Consider the following 18,639-nt stretch of genomic DNA (forward strand, 5'->3'; position numbering starts at 1 on the left):
TTACTGTAACAGTGTGATGATCATGAAACACAACACAATAACAGTAGCTGAATATGGTATCATTTGCAATTAAATTACTGTAACAGTGTGATGATCATGAAACACAACACAATAACAGTAGCTGAATATGGTATCATTTGCAATTAAATTACTGTAACAGTGTGATGATCATGAAACACAACACAATAACAGTAGCTGAATATGGTATCATTTGCAATTAAATTACTGTAACAGTGTGATGATCATGAAACACAACACAATAACAGTAGCTGAATATGGTATCATTTGCAATTAAATTACTGTAACAGTGTGATGATCATGAAACACAACACAATAACAGTAGCTGAATATGGTATCATTTGCAATTAAATTACTGTAACAGTGTGATGATCATGAAACACAACACAATAACAGTAGCTGAATATGGTATCATTTGCAATTAAATTACTGTAACAGTGTGATGATCATGAAACACAACACAATAACAGTAGCTGAATATGGTATCATTTGCAATTAAATTACTGTAACAGTGTGATGATCATGAAACAAAACACAATAACAGTAGCTGAATATGGTATCATTTGCAATTAAATTACTGTAACAGTGTGATGATCATGAAACACAACACAATAACAGTAGCTGAATATGGTATCATTTGCAATTAAATTACTGTAACAGTGTGATGATCATGAAACACAACACAATAACAGTAGCTGAATATGGTATCATTTGCAATTAAATTACTGTAACAGTGTGATGATCATGAACACAACACAATAACAGTAGCTGAATATGGTATCATTTGCAATTAAATTACTGTAACAGTGTGATGATCATGAAACACAACACAATAACAGTAGCTGAATATGGTATCATTTGCAATTAAATTACTGTAACAGTGTGATGATCATGAAACACAACACAATAACAGTAGCTGAATATGGTATCATTTGCAATTAAATTACTGTAACAGTGTGATGATCATGAAACACAACACAATAACAGTAGCTGAATATGGTATCATTTGCAATTAAATTACTGTAACAGTGTGATGATCATGAAACACAACACAATAACAGTAGCTGAATATGGTATCATTTGCAATTAAATTACTGTAACAGTGTGATGATCATGAAACACAACACAATAACAGTAGCTGAATATGGTATCATTTGCAATTAAATTACTGTAACAGTGTGATGATCATGAAACACAACACAATAACAGTAGCTGAATATGGTATCATTTGCAATTAAATTACTGTAACAGTGTGATGATCATGAAACACAACACAATAACAGTAGCTGAATATGGTATCATTTGCAATTAAATTACTGTAACAGTGTGATGATCATGAAACACAACACAATAACAGTAGCTGAATATGGTATCATTTGCAATTAAATTACTGTAACAGTGTGATGATCATGAAACACAACACAATAACAGTAGCTGAATATGGTATCATTTGCAATTAAATTACTGTAACAGTGTGATGATCATGAAACACAACACAATAACAGTAGCTGAATATGGTATCATTTGCAATTAAATTACTGTAACAGTGTGATGATCATGAAACAAAACACAATAACAGTAGCTGAATATGGTATCATTTGCAATTAAATTACTGTAACAGTGTGATGATCATGAAACACAACACAATAACAGTAGCTGAATATGGTATCATTTGCAATTAAATTACTGTAACAGTGTGATGATCATGAAACACAACACAATAACAGTAGCTGAATATGGTATCATTTGCAATTAAATTACTGTAACAGTGTGATGATCATGAAACACAACACAATAACAGTAGCTGAATATGGTATCATTTGCAATTAAATTACTGTAACAGTGTGATGATCATGAAACACAACACAATAACAGTAGCTGAATATGGTATCATTTGCAATTAAATTACTGTAACAGTGTGATGATCATGAAACACAACACAATAACAGTAGCTGAATATGGTATCATTTGCAATTAAATTACTGTAACAGTGTGATGATCATGAAACACAACACAATAACAGTAGCTGAATATGGTATCATTTGCAATTAAATTACTGTAACAGTGTGATGATCATGAAACACAACACAATAACAGTAGCTGAATATGGTATCATTTGCAATTAAATTACTGTAACAGTGTGATGATCATGAAACACAACACAATAACAGTAGCTGAATATGGTATCATTTGCAATTAAATTACTGTAACAGTGTGATGATCATGAAACACAACACAATAACAGTAGCTGAATATGGTATCATTTGCAATTAAATTACTGTAACAGTGTGATGATCATGAAACACAACACAATAACAGTAGCTGAATATGGTATCATTTGCAATTAAATTACTGTAACAGTGTGATGATCATGAAACACAACACAATAACAGTAGCTGAATATGGTATCATTTGCAATTAAATTACTGTAACAGTGTGATGATCATGAAACAAAACACAATAACAGTAGCTGAATTACAGCATTATTACAACATAATCTTAATAATGATATCTAATTGTTTGGGACCCCCATTTTGTAATCCAGGACCCCAGAAAATTTGGAATATGAGTACCAGGTACCCTGTAATATAGGTCTCAAGGTAAATCCCTGAATATGCAATGAATGTTTTCTCTGTTTCAAAAATAGACTGCTAATATGTCCTCCTAGCATCATCAATCAGGGCTCATGTTTTAACACTTTCACAAAATCTAGTTCTTTTTTCATTCCATTCAGTCTCAGAAAGAAGGTTTCTTGGTCTGATCATGTCCCAAGCACTCGTTGCCATAACACCAAACCAAACTGAGGCTCAGGCAGTCATATGCTCATCATGGCTGTGTAACTGTCTAGATGTTTGGTTCTTTTGTTACAAGTCAGTTGTACATGGAAAGACTGTTGTATTGCTGCAGAGAAAGCACACTCATTAAACAAACCTTTCAAAGGCCACATCATTCAAACTTAAACTATTCTGAGACATTAAAATTCTTTCTGTATTGATCCTGATGTGTCTAGATCAGGTGACAGTACTTCCACATCCTTGATGTGAAGTTTATCTATGTTGTCCTTGAAAAGGTGTGTGATCTCCTCAATCGTCTTGCCCTTCGTCTCTGGTACTTTCAACATCGTGAACAGGAAGGACAGTAACAGCATGACAGCGAACGGAACAAATGAATAAACACCAATGGATTTCTGCAAGAGATAAATTTACAGTAAGAAAAACACATGCATAGTTTAACAATTCACAAAGTAATTTGTAAAAGCCGCAAGAATTATAGATGTGATGTGATTGAATGACTCTACTGTCAGACGAGCTTAAGAATAATGCCGATCAGTCCTTTGAACCTGTGAATCTGAATGGTGGTGCAGTCCACTTTACTATTAAATTCTCACTATTCTACTCTCACTGTTCTGGAATGGGCTCATTTGCTATTTTGTGGTTGGCGATTTCCAGACACAACCAAACACAACACTTTTCGTGTTTAACGCTAAAACGAAATACCAAAAGGTTCATTTCTGTCCTTGTTTATGTTCTCAGTTATTAACATCAATCCATTCATCCATCCATCTAGACATTCATGTCCGTCTGTTATATTTTCTTAATTCTAAATAGTATAAATTCAGCACATAGCTGCCATGATAATATCTTAATTGCAATTACGATTTCAAACATGCAACATTCAATCAAGACAACCAAAACCTGACTGACATAAAATTCTTGGATTTTGAATATTATACCAACACCCCAGCCTACCTGCAGTGTGGGGAATACCAGACCCACGACACAGTTGGCCGACCAGTTGACGAGTACTGCTGTACTGACAGCCGCTGACCTTGGACCCTGAGCGAACAACTCTGCCACAATCAGCCAGGGAATGGACCCTGAGAATAATGAACTTTCTCATTAGGTATTTTGTTTATGATTACAAAAAGTCTGGACAATGGAAATAATCCCCTTCTACATTCTCAAACAGTTCAAATCCTTAGTTATTTCCACAAATTCAGATCGTTTTGCAATAAGATCTTTCCTAAATACCACTGATTGAGATCCAGCATGCATGGTTTGGAGGGTGGGTGGGTAGAGACTGTTTGGTTAATTCAGTGAAAGAATAAGTTACATTCTCTCTCTCTCTCTCTGTGTCTCTCTCTCTCTGTGTCTCTCTCTCTGTCTCTCTCTCTCTGTCTCTCTCTCTGTCTCTCTCTCTGTCTCTCTCTCTCTCTGTCTCTCTCTCTCTGTCTCTCTCTCTCTCTCTCTCAAGTTTAATCAAGCAAGGATGTGTTTGGGTTCAGAATGTTTTGTAAACCAGGGCAAATGACCTTAAGAGAGTAAAGACTACTTTTATGACACGATGATGTAATTATGAAAGAATAAATTAACATGGTATTTGATGTTTATGCTTACTGAACTACTTATCGAAAAGTGAAAAATAGCAAAGAAAGATAACCCTGAAAAATTTAATGGCTACACTTTTAGCAGATATAAAATGAAAACCTAGTTTATTTGCACTTTGAAACCATAATCAGAAATGATCTAATAGCCCATGAACAAGTAAAATACGATTATTTGATTTCCTGAAATGAGAACTGACTTGACCCGGGTGTCAGGCGATGTGATTTTTTAACCCCTGTAAACACATCAGGCCTTGTGACGCACGTGTGTAATACAGATTAATGTTACACATATTGATTCTGTCTGACTGATTTCTCCCAGCACACATTACCTGGTCCGACTGCAAAGAAGATGATGTAACAGATGACGGCCACAATGCACAGGTAGGAGAGCCATGACACTTGGTGCTGAAAAGAACATAATGGTCTCCATGAGTGTTTTGTTTGTTTGTTGTTAATGCTACATTTTGCAATATTCAAGATATAAGATGGTGGTTGGTAAATAATCGGGTCTGGGATTCTGTGATTCTGTGATTCTATGATCAACAGCATGAGCATCAGTCAACACAAATGATGACATGTGTCAAACATGTCTGGGTGTCTGATCCCAATAGTGGCCTCTTATGACAGACATGGATTGTTAAAGCTGGATCTAATGCTAAGCTGGATCTTCAGGGATCGGACAGCAAATAACCAAGTCCGGACCAGAAAATCCAGCGATCGTCATCATGAGTATTTATCTATGTAACTGGGATACGATGACATGTGTCAACCAAGTCAGCAAGCCTGACCACCCAATCCTGTTAGTTCTAACGACAAGCATGGGTTACTGAAGATCAATTATCAAGCTAGATCTTCACAGATGCCCACATAAATGAAGCCCATGATTGTTTGTACTGACTAACTTCATTGTCTGCTGTTGGTGGCTTCACTACTAGATAGATTACAAACACAAAATTAATCAAATCAAACCAAATGCTATGTCTTTCATGGGGTGGTGTAGCAGCGTAAAAAAGCTGCATAAAACTCACTCACTCACTCACTCACTCACTCACTCACTCACTCACCTCAAATACAAGAGCCACAGTGAGGATGACAGTGAAGACAAACATCCCTCCTAACCCCAACAGGAGCAGGATGCGCCGCCCTGCCCTGTCAATGATCAGAGCTGACACAAATGTCATCAATACATTCACTATGGCCGATCCCAGTGTTGCAAACTGTGAGTTTTGCTCAGACAACTGAGCTGATTCATATATACTTGTTGAGTAGTATATCACCTGTGGATGTAAAAAGATAAATGGTAGATCAGGTCATAGTCAGGTGAACTGCATGGAAGTTTTTCCTGTGTTCGGTAGCTGATTATCAACATATACATGTATCTTTGATATCGATAACTGTTGACTGATTATCAATCAATTCTTGATGAATATTTGAAAAGTAACTTTGAGGTTTTATTTTCTTGTTATTTCAGGCTGTACTGGCAATATTTCAGCTGTATGGTGGCCGTCGGTAAATAATAAATATGAGGTACAGGCAATCCAGTGATTAACAGCATGAACATCAATTTATGCAGTTGTGATATGATGAGAACAAAATCAGCAAGCCTGAGACCTCAATCCTGATAGTCGCCTTGTACAACAAGCTTGGGGTTTTCTCATAAGTGAGTAAAAACAGATTTAAGTTTGGCCCAGAAGGAGACTTTCTATGCATGAAACATGGACACTGGCCAGCTGAAGAACCGGATCTTCATGGTACTTGAGGTTATGACAGGCATTACATCTGTCACAACTGTCAATGATATGATGGTGCACATATATACTACTGGCATAACAACTTGTTATCAATGTTTTGCATTCACGTGAAGATATTTTTAATGTATCATTATTTCCATAAATCATCGTCCACCACTCAATATTTTATAATGGGGATAATTAATATATCTTTTCACACCTCATATAGAAGTTATCAGGCAGCACTAAATGAAATCAGAGGAACAGAGTTAGGTTGGTCGGTTGTTTAACTCCACATTCAGCAATATTACAGCTGTATGGCGGTGGTCTGTAAATCAAGCCAGACAATCCAGAGATCAACAGCACAAGCATTTATCTATTTATCTACAGAACTGGGATATGATGACATGCGTCAAGCGAGTCTGACCACCCGATCTCGTAAGTCGCCTCTTAAGACCAGCTTAATTGCCTTTTATGGCAAGCATGGGTTCATGTTAGTATAAATTGTATGAAAATCCTTACAGCATTAATTCCTGAGAACTGCTGTGTCAGCTGTAGGACAACGCTGATGGTAAGTGGGATGCGGAGTTCATTGTGTAGAAACAGATGTGATATCTTGAACTGAAAAAATACATTTGTCACACATGATAAAATTTTATAAGCAAAATAACCATAATAATAGTCAGGACACTTTTAATATATTAATACTTTCACATAATGATGTTTTGAAAGTCATTTTCAAGACAACATATATTTGTTCCAAAAATTACAAGAGGAACAAAAGGAAATTCCTCTAATATATCAAAGCATTAAGTTAACATTTTCAGGATCAAGATTGATGGGAAATGGGGCTTAGCATCATATTCAAGATTATTCCCCTCATTTTGACAAGTGGGTGGGTGGGTGCGTGCATGCATGTGTGTGTTTGTGCATGCGTGAAAGTCCTTACATCAGATTGTTTCTTTTCATCAGCTTTTTCCAAATTCATCTCTTCAATTTCATCCTCTACGTCGTATGACTTCCTCAGCCACATCAGCGCTGTAAACAACATCAGTGACTTTCAAACAATATCAGAATCATTAAAAAACATGTAAATTTTCTGATAAGATTGATATTCCATACTTATCCTGATTCATGCTTATTGCTCACCTCCCTTCTCCTTTCGATGGTCATGTGGAGACTTGAATGGGTTTCAGTTCCCTGAAGTGATCGTAAAATCACCCACCAGACTAGCCTCCCTTTGCCTTTCCAACCAAAGCAGTCCCACGTGACCAGAGCCAAGCTCTCATTACGCCTTACAGTGAAGAACGTAATGGCAGAGGAGGGACTGTTAGGAGGGCTTTATCTCATGAGTTCTTACGGTTGTTTCATCCTTGTTGCTCGTTTTGTCCCAGTTAGCACTGCAAGCTAAAGTTGTATGGTGGCCGATTGGCCTGTTCTATCATGCATCCATGTGTGTGGCATTTTACTGGGCCATTGAGATACTGTGCATTGCATTCTCTGGCATTCATTCTGTGCATCTGATACTGGCCTTCATGGCCTTCACAAACATGGTCAAAAGCTGGCCAGTGCCCATGTTTCATCTATAGAAAGTTTTGAGAGAACGTCTCAAAACCTTATCAAAATGTGAGAAAGGTGAACCCATCATAACATGACAACCAGAGATGAAAGATAATGGCATCTGTAGTGGACTGTAGACCAAACTAAAGTGCAGCTTTAAGCTTCATGGATTCAGCAGCCTGCTTTTCCCATTATGGATACCATGACAGACCATGAGAAAAACGGCAGGATTGAACTAAACTTGACTTTGGAGGAAAGAAATGGGTAAAAATCGCATGTCGCACCTCTCAGGGGGAAACAAGGTGACAGTTGCCACCAGGAACATAGTACAACCCTTACAAAGTCAAAATACATCTACAACAATGTAATAGCACGGCTTCAGTCTGTTACCAATGGAAAATCTCAGATTATATCTGTTTATATGATAAGGAAATCTAATACAGTGAAAGCTCACTAAACTGGCTTTCATTGGGACTGTCAAAAAATGCCGGTATAGGGGGCATGTCGGTTTAGAGAACTTTGATTGAACTGACTGGACTAGGCACATTGACATGGCAAGTGACTGAAGAATTGCGACACAACAGTTAATTCCTGTTGACACGTGTCACTTACCAACTTAACTCACCTGCTCAGGCCTAATCCTCTCTCACAGACTCTTAAAGAGGTGCTCTCAGATCTTTGCACATGATCTAAGAGGGGCAAAAGGGGTAACCTAGGGGCTAAAGCATTTACTTGTCGCTCTAAAGACTCAGGTTCGATGCCCCACATGGGCACAATATGAGAAGGTCAATTCTGGTGTTACCCACCGTGATATTGCTGGAACATTGGTAAGAGCAGAGTAAAACAATACTCATTCACATGATCTCAGAGTAGAATATCACTGACCTTCCTTGGCACCCTCCGTATCCTCCCGAGACAGCATCAGGAAACGTGGACTCTCGGGGCAACAGGTCAGTGTCAACAGCTGGAACACTACAGGTCCGCAGGTCAGCGCTGAAACAAACATGTTTACTTCTACTCAGTGTCTTTTTTAATCTTTATTTTCCTTAGTACGTGAGGGGTTGGGTAGCCTTGTGGATAAATAGCTTGCTTTTCAAGCCGACAGCCTGGGTTTGCTTCCCATCATGGGTGCAATGTGTGAAGCCTATCTCTGGTGTCCCCTGCAGTGATGAAGATAGCTAGAAACAGCTTTATTGCATGGTAAATTGTAAATAAGCCTGGATGAGTTAACCTATGATTGAAAAGAAACAGGACCATTCCTACTAAACCTCTGGTGTCTAGTGGTTGGTTTTATGTGTTGTCAAATGAAGAGTGAGAGATTTGGTTGGTAGGTTGGTTTTTATGTGTTGTCAAATGAAGAGTGAGAGATTTGGTTGTGTTTTTATGTGTTGTCAAATGAAGAGTGAGAGATTTGGTTGGTAGGTTGGTTTTATGTGTTGTCAAATTAAGAGTGAGAGATTTGGTTGGTAGGTTGGTTTCATGTGTTATCAAATTAAGAGTGAGAGATTTGGTTGGTAGGTTGGTTTTATGTCTTGTCATATCAAGATTTGGTTGGTAGGCTGGTGTGTTGTTTGAAGTCAAACTTAATAATATTGCAGCTATTTGGCAGTGGTCTGTAAGTAACTGAGTCAGGACAAGATAATCCAGTGATCAACAGCATGAGCAAATCTATGCAACTCTGATATGATTCCATGTCAGCAAGCCCGACGACCTGGACCAATTAGTCACTTCTCAAAGCATGCATTTGTTGCTGTAGATCAATGAGAGGTGTAAAATTTCTCAAATCCCTTTCATGCATGTCATATCAATTTGATTATAACAAAATCAAACATAAACATTTCAAAAGATATTTGTGTGAAGAGGTATTTTTCATTCATATATTAATAAGCTGAAGTGGAGGAATCACAATAATCACACCTAGACATATTGGCCATAATGTCTGCGAACCAAGGATGAATTCCAATCCCAGCAGCTGAGATACAAACACTCCAGTTGTGATGGCCAGCTGATTGAATGTGCCTGCCAGACCACGCAGGGATATTGGTGCTATCTCAGACAGGTACATGGGAACAATGCCAGTATTGACTCCTGGAACAGAGAAAACACAACACAATCTCAGACAGGTATATGGGAACAATGCCAGTGTTGACTCCTGGAACAGTGAGAACATAACACAATCTCAGACAGGTACATGAGAACAATGCCAGTGTTGACTCCTGGAACAGTGAGAACACAACACAATCTCAGACAGGTACATAGGAACCATTCCAATGTTGACTCTTGGAACAATGAGAACCTCAGCAGGTACAGATATGTATATAATATGTTAGAGGTTATTAAAACATATGAGTGAAAAAATGTAAAGTTAAGCAATCAGACTGGTCATTGCCGGTTTTCCTCAGACCAGATCCATGATGCAGTGGTTAAAGCGTCTGCCCTGAGAGCGGAAGGTTACAGGTTCGATCCCTGGACATGCCATACCAAATGATGTCGAAATATGGTACTTGTTAGTCACTGCCTGGTGCTAAGCATCCTTGGTACAACAAGGAATGGTTGGCACAGAGTCATGCTTCATGCTTAACAGAGGTATGGTATCTCAGTGAGCTAGCACTACAATACCAGTTAATTCTGGGCAAGTACAAGCAGCCACATATACACACGCAGCTTGTCGTCATATGAGGAAATGTACTCTTAAACTCAGTTTCACCTCACCTGATCTTTTATCATAGCTTGTCCTTGGATCTTTTATCATAGCTTGTCCTTGAACAAGGTTCTCTTTAATGCCTTGTTGTTTGTTTGCTGGTTTGTTCATTGTGTAATGTTACACTCAGCAATATTCAAGCTGGTTTCTGTTTGTACATAATCAAGTCTGCCTAAGGCAGTCCATTGATTGGCATAATGACTGTTGATGTACACAGTAGGGATGCAGTGACACATTTCAAACAAGTCAGCGAGGCTGATCTCCCAAACTCAGAAGTTGCCTGTTACAAGCATGGACTGTTGAAGATCAGTTACAAAAATCTTCATGGGTTAATACCATCTACTGACTGACACAGCTCACAATATGAATCTGATGAGTTCACGACTCTATTTGCCAGTTCTTTCTTGAATTAATCGGTGAGTTCCACTCTACCTGCATTTAATCCAGAGATAAACCGACCCACGATGAGCATTTCGTAGGACTTGGCCATCTTGGAGAAGCCAAGAAGACCACCAGCTATCACTGCAATAACATTGTTCCTCAGCAGAGCTCCCTTCCTGTATGGAATCAAAACAACTGAAATGCTGACCAAAACACATGATGATGCAGTGTCAAAACATCATCAACAACCTAACATAAACTTCCAGGTGAGTAACAAAAGATGACGTTTTTTTTCCAAAATGGTTCTGTAACTACTTTAATTGGCATTTAGAAGTTGGCATGATGAAGAGGAACAATTCTTATTGACAGATAACTTCTTTTCACAAGAACCTTCAGTAATGTCATCACACTGTAAATCAACCTCTTTAAGTGTATGAACTCACATACCTTTAATTTATTCTCTATGTACATAATGTGTAGAGTGTTAGTGTTAGAGTCCATACCAAAATGTGGCATCTTTTACAACAGCGAAGTTGCCTATCATACAAATTGGAAATTTTAACAATAAATTGTATATTTATATACCAATCCTATCTCACATCTTGTAGTCTCTCTCTTCAGTTCGACCTGCTGAAAATATAAATCTTTGGCCTCACTTGCCTGTCTCCATATCAGAATGCCTAGAGAACTTCCTGGAAAGCATGGTGCACATACCTGGACCTGCTCACGTGACCATCTTACCTCAATCATCATCACTCTTATTGCAACGTAAATAATCTGAGTAGTGGGTAGGCCAAGCAAGCATTCATCACGTCAGATAGGATAAGTACATAAATATGCTAAAGAAAAAATGTTAAAACTTCCAAATTATTAAATTTATCCTGTATCTCGATGGTGAGTCGCAGAATACCCTTTTCAGGACAGTGCAAACAGCAGAAGCAGTGTTGTTGGAAGTCAACTGGAGATAGTGCTACAAAAGGAAGGCCTGTAACTTGCAGCTCCTAAGCTTATATGGGTTCTCCAAACCCCATGGTAAATTAAGTACAACGACTCCCAGGGAGATAGGTGCTCCTGAGTGAAGTGGACTTCAAATGCAACCTTAGCACAAAATGAAAGGCCGTAACTTTTGATGAGTAAAACTTGCCAAGTCATGATTTACAGACATTTACAGATTCACTTACACAACTGCTCTGCAGAGTAGAGGTAAGTACACTGGAGTGGTAATGATGTAATGATAACTACTGCGCGAGCATAAGGAGTCCGAACAGATGTAGTTGTTGGACATCAGTCACGGAGAGGTCTCTCATAGAGTGAAAGAGAACATTGTGTTGATTTGCTAAAAAAAACCTTCAATAATGGATGTCAAAGAACAGTTACCATGAACAGCCATCGCCAAAGCTAAAGATTGAGTCTAATCATGTATATTAGAGGTTGCTTGAGGAATGGTAGGCTGGCAAAGATGCTGGAATGGTAGGCTGGCAAAGATGCTGGAATGGTAGGCTGGCAAAGATGCTGGAATGGTAGGCTGGCAAAGATGCTGGAATGGTAGGCTGGCAAAGATGCTGGAATGGTAGGCTGGCAAAGATGCTGGAATGGTAGGCTGGCAAAGATGCTGGAATGGTAGGCTGGCAAAGATGCTGGAATGGTAGGCTGGCAAAGATGCTGGAATGGTAGGCTGGCAAAGATGCTGGAATGGTAGGCTGGCAAAGATGCTGGAATGGTAGGCTGGCAAAGATGCTGGAATGGTAGGCTGGCAAAGATGCTGGAATGGTAGGCTGGCAAAGATGCTGGAATGGTAGGCTGGCAAAGATGCTGGAATGGTAGGCTGGCAAAGATGCTGGAATGGTAGGCTGGCAAAGATGCTGGAATGGTAGGCTGGCAAAGATGCTGGAATGGTAGGCTGGCAAAGATGCTGGAATGGTAGGCTGGCAAAGATGCTGGAATGGTAGGCTGGCAAAGATGCTGGAATGGTAGGCTGGCAAAGATGCTGGAATGGTAGGCTGGCAAAGATGCTGGAATGGTAGGCTGGCAAAGATGCTGGAATGGTAGGCTGGCAAAGATGCTGGAATGGTAGGCTGGCAAAGATGCTGGAATGGTAGGCTGGCAAAGATGCTGGAATGGTAGGCTGGCAAAGATGCTGGAATGGTAGGCTGGCAAAGATGCTGGAATGGTAGGCTGGCAAAGATGCTGGAATGGTAGGCTGGCAAAGATGCTGGAATGGTAGGCTGGCAAAGATGCTGGAATGGTAGGCTGGCAAAGATGCTGGAATGGTAGGCTGGCAAAGATGCTGGAATGGTAGGCTGGCAAAGATGCTGGAATGGTAGGCTGGCAAAGATGCTGGAATGGTAGGCTGGCAAAGATGCTGGAATGGTAGGCTGGCAAAGATGCTGGAATGGTAGGCTGGCAAAGATGCTGGAATGGTAGGCTGGCAAAGATGCTGGAATGGTAGGCTGGCAAAGATGCTGGAATGGTAGGCTGGCAAAGATGCTGGAATGGTAGGCTGGCAAAGATGCTGGAATGGTAGGCTGGCAAAGATGCTGGAATGGTAGGCTGGCAAAGATGCTGGAATGGTAGGCTGGCAAAGATGCTGGAATGGTAGGCTGGCAAAGATGCTGGAATGGTAGGCTGGCAAAGATGCTGGAATGGTAGGCTGGCAAAGCAAAAAGTCAGTGTAGTCTGCGAGACTTTGGCTCTGGAGGTGGTTGACAATGGAATCAGCTGGCCCAACAATGGTGGCCAACAGGGGAATTGAACACACACGATCCAGCTGTCCTGGCAACTAGGTGTATGCTATGCTACAAAGACCCGACAGAGACCCAGGAAAGCATGCTTCTTATCATCACGATTGACATAAAGTCCTTGAGGCTGAGATATACGAGCTGCAGTAGCCATCACTACAAGGAAAAAGGTTTTAAACTTCATTTAAAGTCCCAAGCAGTTGTAGTGGTTCAAACTGAGTAAATAGCAGCCAGATACATGGCCCTTGAGTTTCTTTATAGACCGTAAGTGCTAAAGAAACATACTATCCTTACATAGGTTCGAAAAATATTTATCATGCCAAAACAAAATATTGCCACCATCAGAAGTATATACCCATTTCTTCACTGGGTTGTGCTCTCACATTTCCAACCCCATGTTGAACAATTACTCACATGAAATAATTTTTATTCAACATTTTAAGCGCATCTCGTGGTATATCAGACCCTACTTCGCCTCCATTCCCCCTTCCAGTTTCCGGTTCAATGGAGTGAAGGAACAGGAGGGTATTATTCCACATTTAATACTTACAGTTACCTCCCCTGCTACATTCACCCATTACGCCAGAAGTGTTTTATATAGAATCAATGTTACGAAAATTCTAACAATAGCAACAACAGATAAGACAAATAAATTTCAACTGGTTCATGATAAAATTAGGCAATATGGTTTTTCTTTTTAATTTCTGCTTATTCTTGTTCTGTCACTCCGTTCAACCGGAAGCTGGCAGGGGTAATGAAAGGCGAAGAATGATCTGAACACCACACTTGGCGCTTAAAATGTTGAATAAAACATATTTCATGTGATTAATTATCAAGCATGGGGTAGAAAATCTGAGAGCACAACCAAGTGAAGAAATGGGAGTGTACTTTTGATGGTGGCCATATTTTATTTTGACATGAAAGATATTTTTCGATCCGAAGCGCTGGAAGTATGTGGCCAACCTTTGCTCACTTTGCTTGCATATAACAAGCCTTGTCATATTCTCTATGCTGCACAGCTCCTTTTGCGCTACAGTTTGCCTGTGCACAGGTATCCTCAAAAAGGCCAGCATGGAGCACACTGGTATGAGGGCAAGTGAGGCCAAAGATTTTTATTTACAGTTTGTCCAACACAGCAGGTCATATTGAATCGAGAGAGAAGTACAAGACATGAGATAGGATAGGTTCCTTTTCAAAAGGGTTTCTGAATACCAGCTTCAAACTACTGATGTAACCATTGATATAAATGGCTTGGATGGTTCTCATATACATACTGATGTGACAGCTTAACCTGTTGTCGCAAATAACAGACAAATTCCATCAAATGATCTCAGATCTACTACAGATGCAAGTATAGGTTAAAAACAGGACTCAGTCACCTTAGTGCAGAGATTTGTTTGTGAAAGGTGCCATGAGACCCTATCCACAATGAGTCCAAAGCACTACACTATTCATAAGCCAACGGTCAGTGTTTCAAAATATTCTTAAAAGCCACTTGCCATAGGGCAAGTGACTTCAAGAAAGTAACTTGTCCTGACTAACTTTCCAGTTACCCTGATTTTGTGACACAATGTTAATGTTTCATGTTTATGTTTACTGAACTATACATCAAAGATTTGAAAGAACGATAACTGTACTTTATTATTAATGCAAAATTTCATAAATACATTACAAGCAGATATGAAATGAAACCCAAGTTTATTTGCAGTTTGAAACTATAAGTGGAAATTATCTAGTAGCCCATGGAAAAGTAAGAAGATATTATTTGTCCCGGGCAACGGGCGATGGGATTTTGGAAACCCTGCCAACGATATGTTGTAATGCTACTACAGCTTTGTGGAAAGGTAGCCAGATGTACAAACCTGCCATATCTGTTGGCCCAGTATCCAGCACTGACACCGCCAATCATGCCCCCGACTGCATATATGGCCACAGTGATGGACCACAGTAGGGTCTTCAGTGAGGGCTGCATGTATTCCCCATTCCGATCAAAGTAGGTTTCATTGTAGAACTCCTGAATAATCTGAGAAAAGCAATACAAGAATTCATTTGGATGACACGATCAAGAAACATTGTGAGCAGAGTGTATTGAAAGCCAACACAAGCATACAAAGTTACATAAACTGCTAATATTCCCCAAACAAAAGCTTTATCTACTGTTAAGAACAGAATGAACCAATTTCTTATTTTTCAAAGTTTTCTGCAAAATTGGTGGCAAACAGAATGAGATTACGCTGCTTTTAACAACATCCCAGCAATATCATGGTAGTGACAGAAATGAATTTCACACATTGTTCTCATGTGGTTAATCAAACACGGGTTTTCAGTGTGACGAGTGAACGCTTTGACCACTAGGCCAAATTCACACACACCCTTGTACATGTTGTAATCACTGTATTTCAGTGCACCTTTTCACTTTACACACACTCTCCTTCTTGATCAAGCTGCATACCTCTTCTGGAGAATTGACGACTCCTGTGTTGTAGCCAAACTGAAAGGATGAACCCAAAGTGATTGCTGCAATGGCCAATGCCAGATGGCTGTTGAAACCCTGCAACACAGTATATACATTCCCTCAAGAAATAATGTTGATTGATTGGTTGTTGTTATTTTTTAACACCACGCTCAGCATTTTTACAGCTATGCTAGTAATCAACTCTGGACTAGACAATTCAGTGGTCAACAGTATGAGCATTGATCTACACAACTGGTATACAATGACTTGGGTCAACAAAGTCTGACCACCCAATCCTGTCAGTTGCCTCTTACAAGAACATGGGTTACTAAAGACCAATTCAATTCTTCAATGGTACCAAGAAATAATGACTGAGAAATTCAATTAATTCAGTTAGACTTCAATTAAGAGTTAACTCTCATGTGAAAAAGTTAAAATTGAACCAAATTAGCAACTTTTTTGATCGATCTGAGAAAAACAGCTATTGATGTTGTGATCAAGGACTCACTCATGCCAGTGTAACACAATGACATAAAGTACAAGGACATCCATAACTTCAAGTCATTTGGTACAATGCATTTAGTCCCGTTTCTGACAAGCTGTCTTTACTACCATTCACAATCTGACATTTGTCCTCAGGGGATAGAATAATCATTTGTCAATATACTAGTAATAGACACATTTGTAAGTCGCTTGATTATCATAGCAGTTGAGCTAGTTACTGAACATGGTTTACGCTGCTTTTAGCAATATTCCAGCAATACAGTGACACCGGAAATGGGCATCATGCACTGTACCCATGTGAGACTAACATTAACTGCTTGATCCGTGGCAAAACGAAAGTACAGCACTTCATGATACTGAAACTTAGTGCTGATGAATGTTTCATGCTCAATTCAATCTGTCTACAAATGAATACATGTGTTATGCAGAAGAAACAGCAAAATGTCAGAAATGTTATCAATTATACATTTCACTTTGAATGCGGTAACTTGCTTCCAACAGATACAGAATGCTATTACTAAGAATAGTAAGATCTGAACAGTACTGATACTTGCAGTAAAACTAGAAATGCTATTGGTAATTCATCTACTAACTAAAATTACGAGAGAATACTAGTAAATAGATCATATCATAGTCACAAGTTCCATGCCTTGAATGATCATTGTTTTCTTTGATCAATAGACAACAGTCATGAAGGACCAATTTTAAGAGATAACAGTATTGTGTCCCTAAAACACTGATAACTAGTGGCCTTCAGTTAGCTGTAATTGTGTCAGTCACTGACCTTCAGAAATAATGTAAACTCTCTATCAGAAGAGATAACTGCATGTACATGTACTACTAATAAGGTCAGCTGCACACTTCATGAACACTGACCTCAACCGACTGGCAGGAAAGCTTTGCTATAACTACAAATCTTGATTTTTCCTATTCTCAGACATACTTGTCTTAAAGGATATAGATTATTTTTCTGAACTAATTTTATCATTTTGAAGCAAACACCAAATTTCATTAATCCAACTGAAAATATATATGCTATGCATGACAGTATGTTTCATTCAAGAGGCAACTAACAGGATGGGGTGGTCATTGAGGCTCACTGACTTGGTTGACACATCAATGGTTCCCAGTTGTGCAGATTGATGTTGATGCTGTTGATCACTGGATGGTCTGGTCCAGACTTGATTAATTACAGGCCACCACCATATAGCTAGAATAGTGCTGAGTGCAGTGTAAAACTAAACTTACTCACTCACTCATGTACTGAATCTTTCAGGTAGTTCACTTACATCTTGAAACTTAAAACTAAATAAACTGGAATACAATGGATGTTTCAAAACAAAGTTGGAGTAAGCTTGGCATATTGCTGAAAGACTATTTATTTATGAACTACCGCAGACCTTGTTCAATGCACCAAAATGTGCACATTCACCATGTTAACTTTACATGTAATCCTTCTAAGAAAAATGCAACTTCTTAAAAACAAATGTCAAATGATGTTAATGTGGTCGTTTCTAGTGTGACATCATTTTGACCTCAAGTCACAAAACTGTAACGATATCAACAATCCTATCTCAATGACAAACACTCTAAACTTACGCACATGATGGGCAATTTGCAATGGTGGCTCCAATGAACTCGAACATTTCTAATATAAACAAACAACGGTAAGACTTCCACTTGTATCACCCCTAAATTAAAAGGCGAGGAAGCATTTCTTTGAGTGGCATTTCTAGAAGTTGAATGTATATACCTTTGATTTTGTTCAGATACCATGAACGAAACATGTTATCAGATAAGGAATATACATTCAGATGATACATAATTTGGCAGGTATAATGTTTAAGGGGGCATACTGGCGGAAATGTTCCCAAACATCAAACATACCCCCAAAAATCATGTACACAAATGCTGCATAGTGCTGCTGGTGCAATTTCTTGCTTCTAGCTGCATGTTTATAAATGCATACTTCGATGCATTTTAAAGAATAGTATTGCAATACAGCAATTCAACATTTAACAGCTCAATTCATAATACGTACATGTTTCGTTTTGGCCTTGCCAATTCTATAGTCATCATATTCTTTTGCCCCTTCGCCATCACTCGAAGACAGTAAAGGTTTGCGTTCTTGCCCGTCTGCCATTTTGACAGCACAACACGTGATT

The 18,639-nt window shown here is 39.0% G+C and overlaps 1 protein-coding gene across 1 annotated transcript; it reads right to left on the bottom strand.

Moving 5' to 3' along the window:
* Positions 1 to 1,301: 1,301 nt before the first annotated feature.
* Positions 1,302 to 18,629, bottom strand: LOC137268068 (solute carrier family 2, facilitated glucose transporter member 1-like). Its single transcript, XM_067802572.1, has 12 exons — positions 18,516 to 18,629; positions 15,968 to 16,066; positions 15,378 to 15,538; positions 10,829 to 10,953; positions 9,613 to 9,783; positions 8,581 to 8,688; positions 7,085 to 7,173; positions 6,658 to 6,756; positions 5,470 to 5,682; positions 4,735 to 4,810; positions 3,768 to 3,895; positions 1,302 to 3,205 (listed from the first exon to the last, which is right to left on the bottom strand). Exons 1-12 carry the CDS (start codon positions 18,615 to 18,617, stop codon positions 2,993 to 2,995), a joined length of 1,584 nt encoding a protein of 527 aa, XP_067658673.1. The 5' UTR covers positions 18,618 to 18,629; the 3' UTR covers positions 1,302 to 2,992.
* Positions 18,630 to 18,639: the final 10 nt, after the last annotated feature.

Source organism: Haliotis asinina, chromosome 16, assembly GCF_037392515.1.
Source record: "Haliotis asinina isolate JCU_RB_2024 chromosome 16, JCU_Hal_asi_v2, whole genome shotgun sequence".
Lineage (NCBI taxonomy): Eukaryota > Metazoa > Mollusca > Gastropoda > Lepetellida > Haliotidae > Haliotis > Haliotis asinina.

What these genes read in the sequence shown, in the direction of transcription:
- LOC137268068 (XM_067802572.1), bottom strand. Translation starts at nt 18,617, where the DNA reads ATGGCAGACGGGCAAGAACGCAAACCTTTACTGTCTTCGAGTGATGGC. An exon ending in ATGAAAAGAAACAATCTGAT is followed by an intron (nt 6,757 to 7,084) that starts GTAAGGACTTTC and finishes GTATTTTTTCAG; the next exon opens with TTCAAGATATCACATCTGTT. An exon ending in CTTCTTTGCAGTCGGACCAG is followed by an intron (nt 3,896 to 4,734) that starts GTAATGTGTGCT and finishes CATTATTCTCAG; the next exon opens with GGTCCATTCCCTGGCTGATT.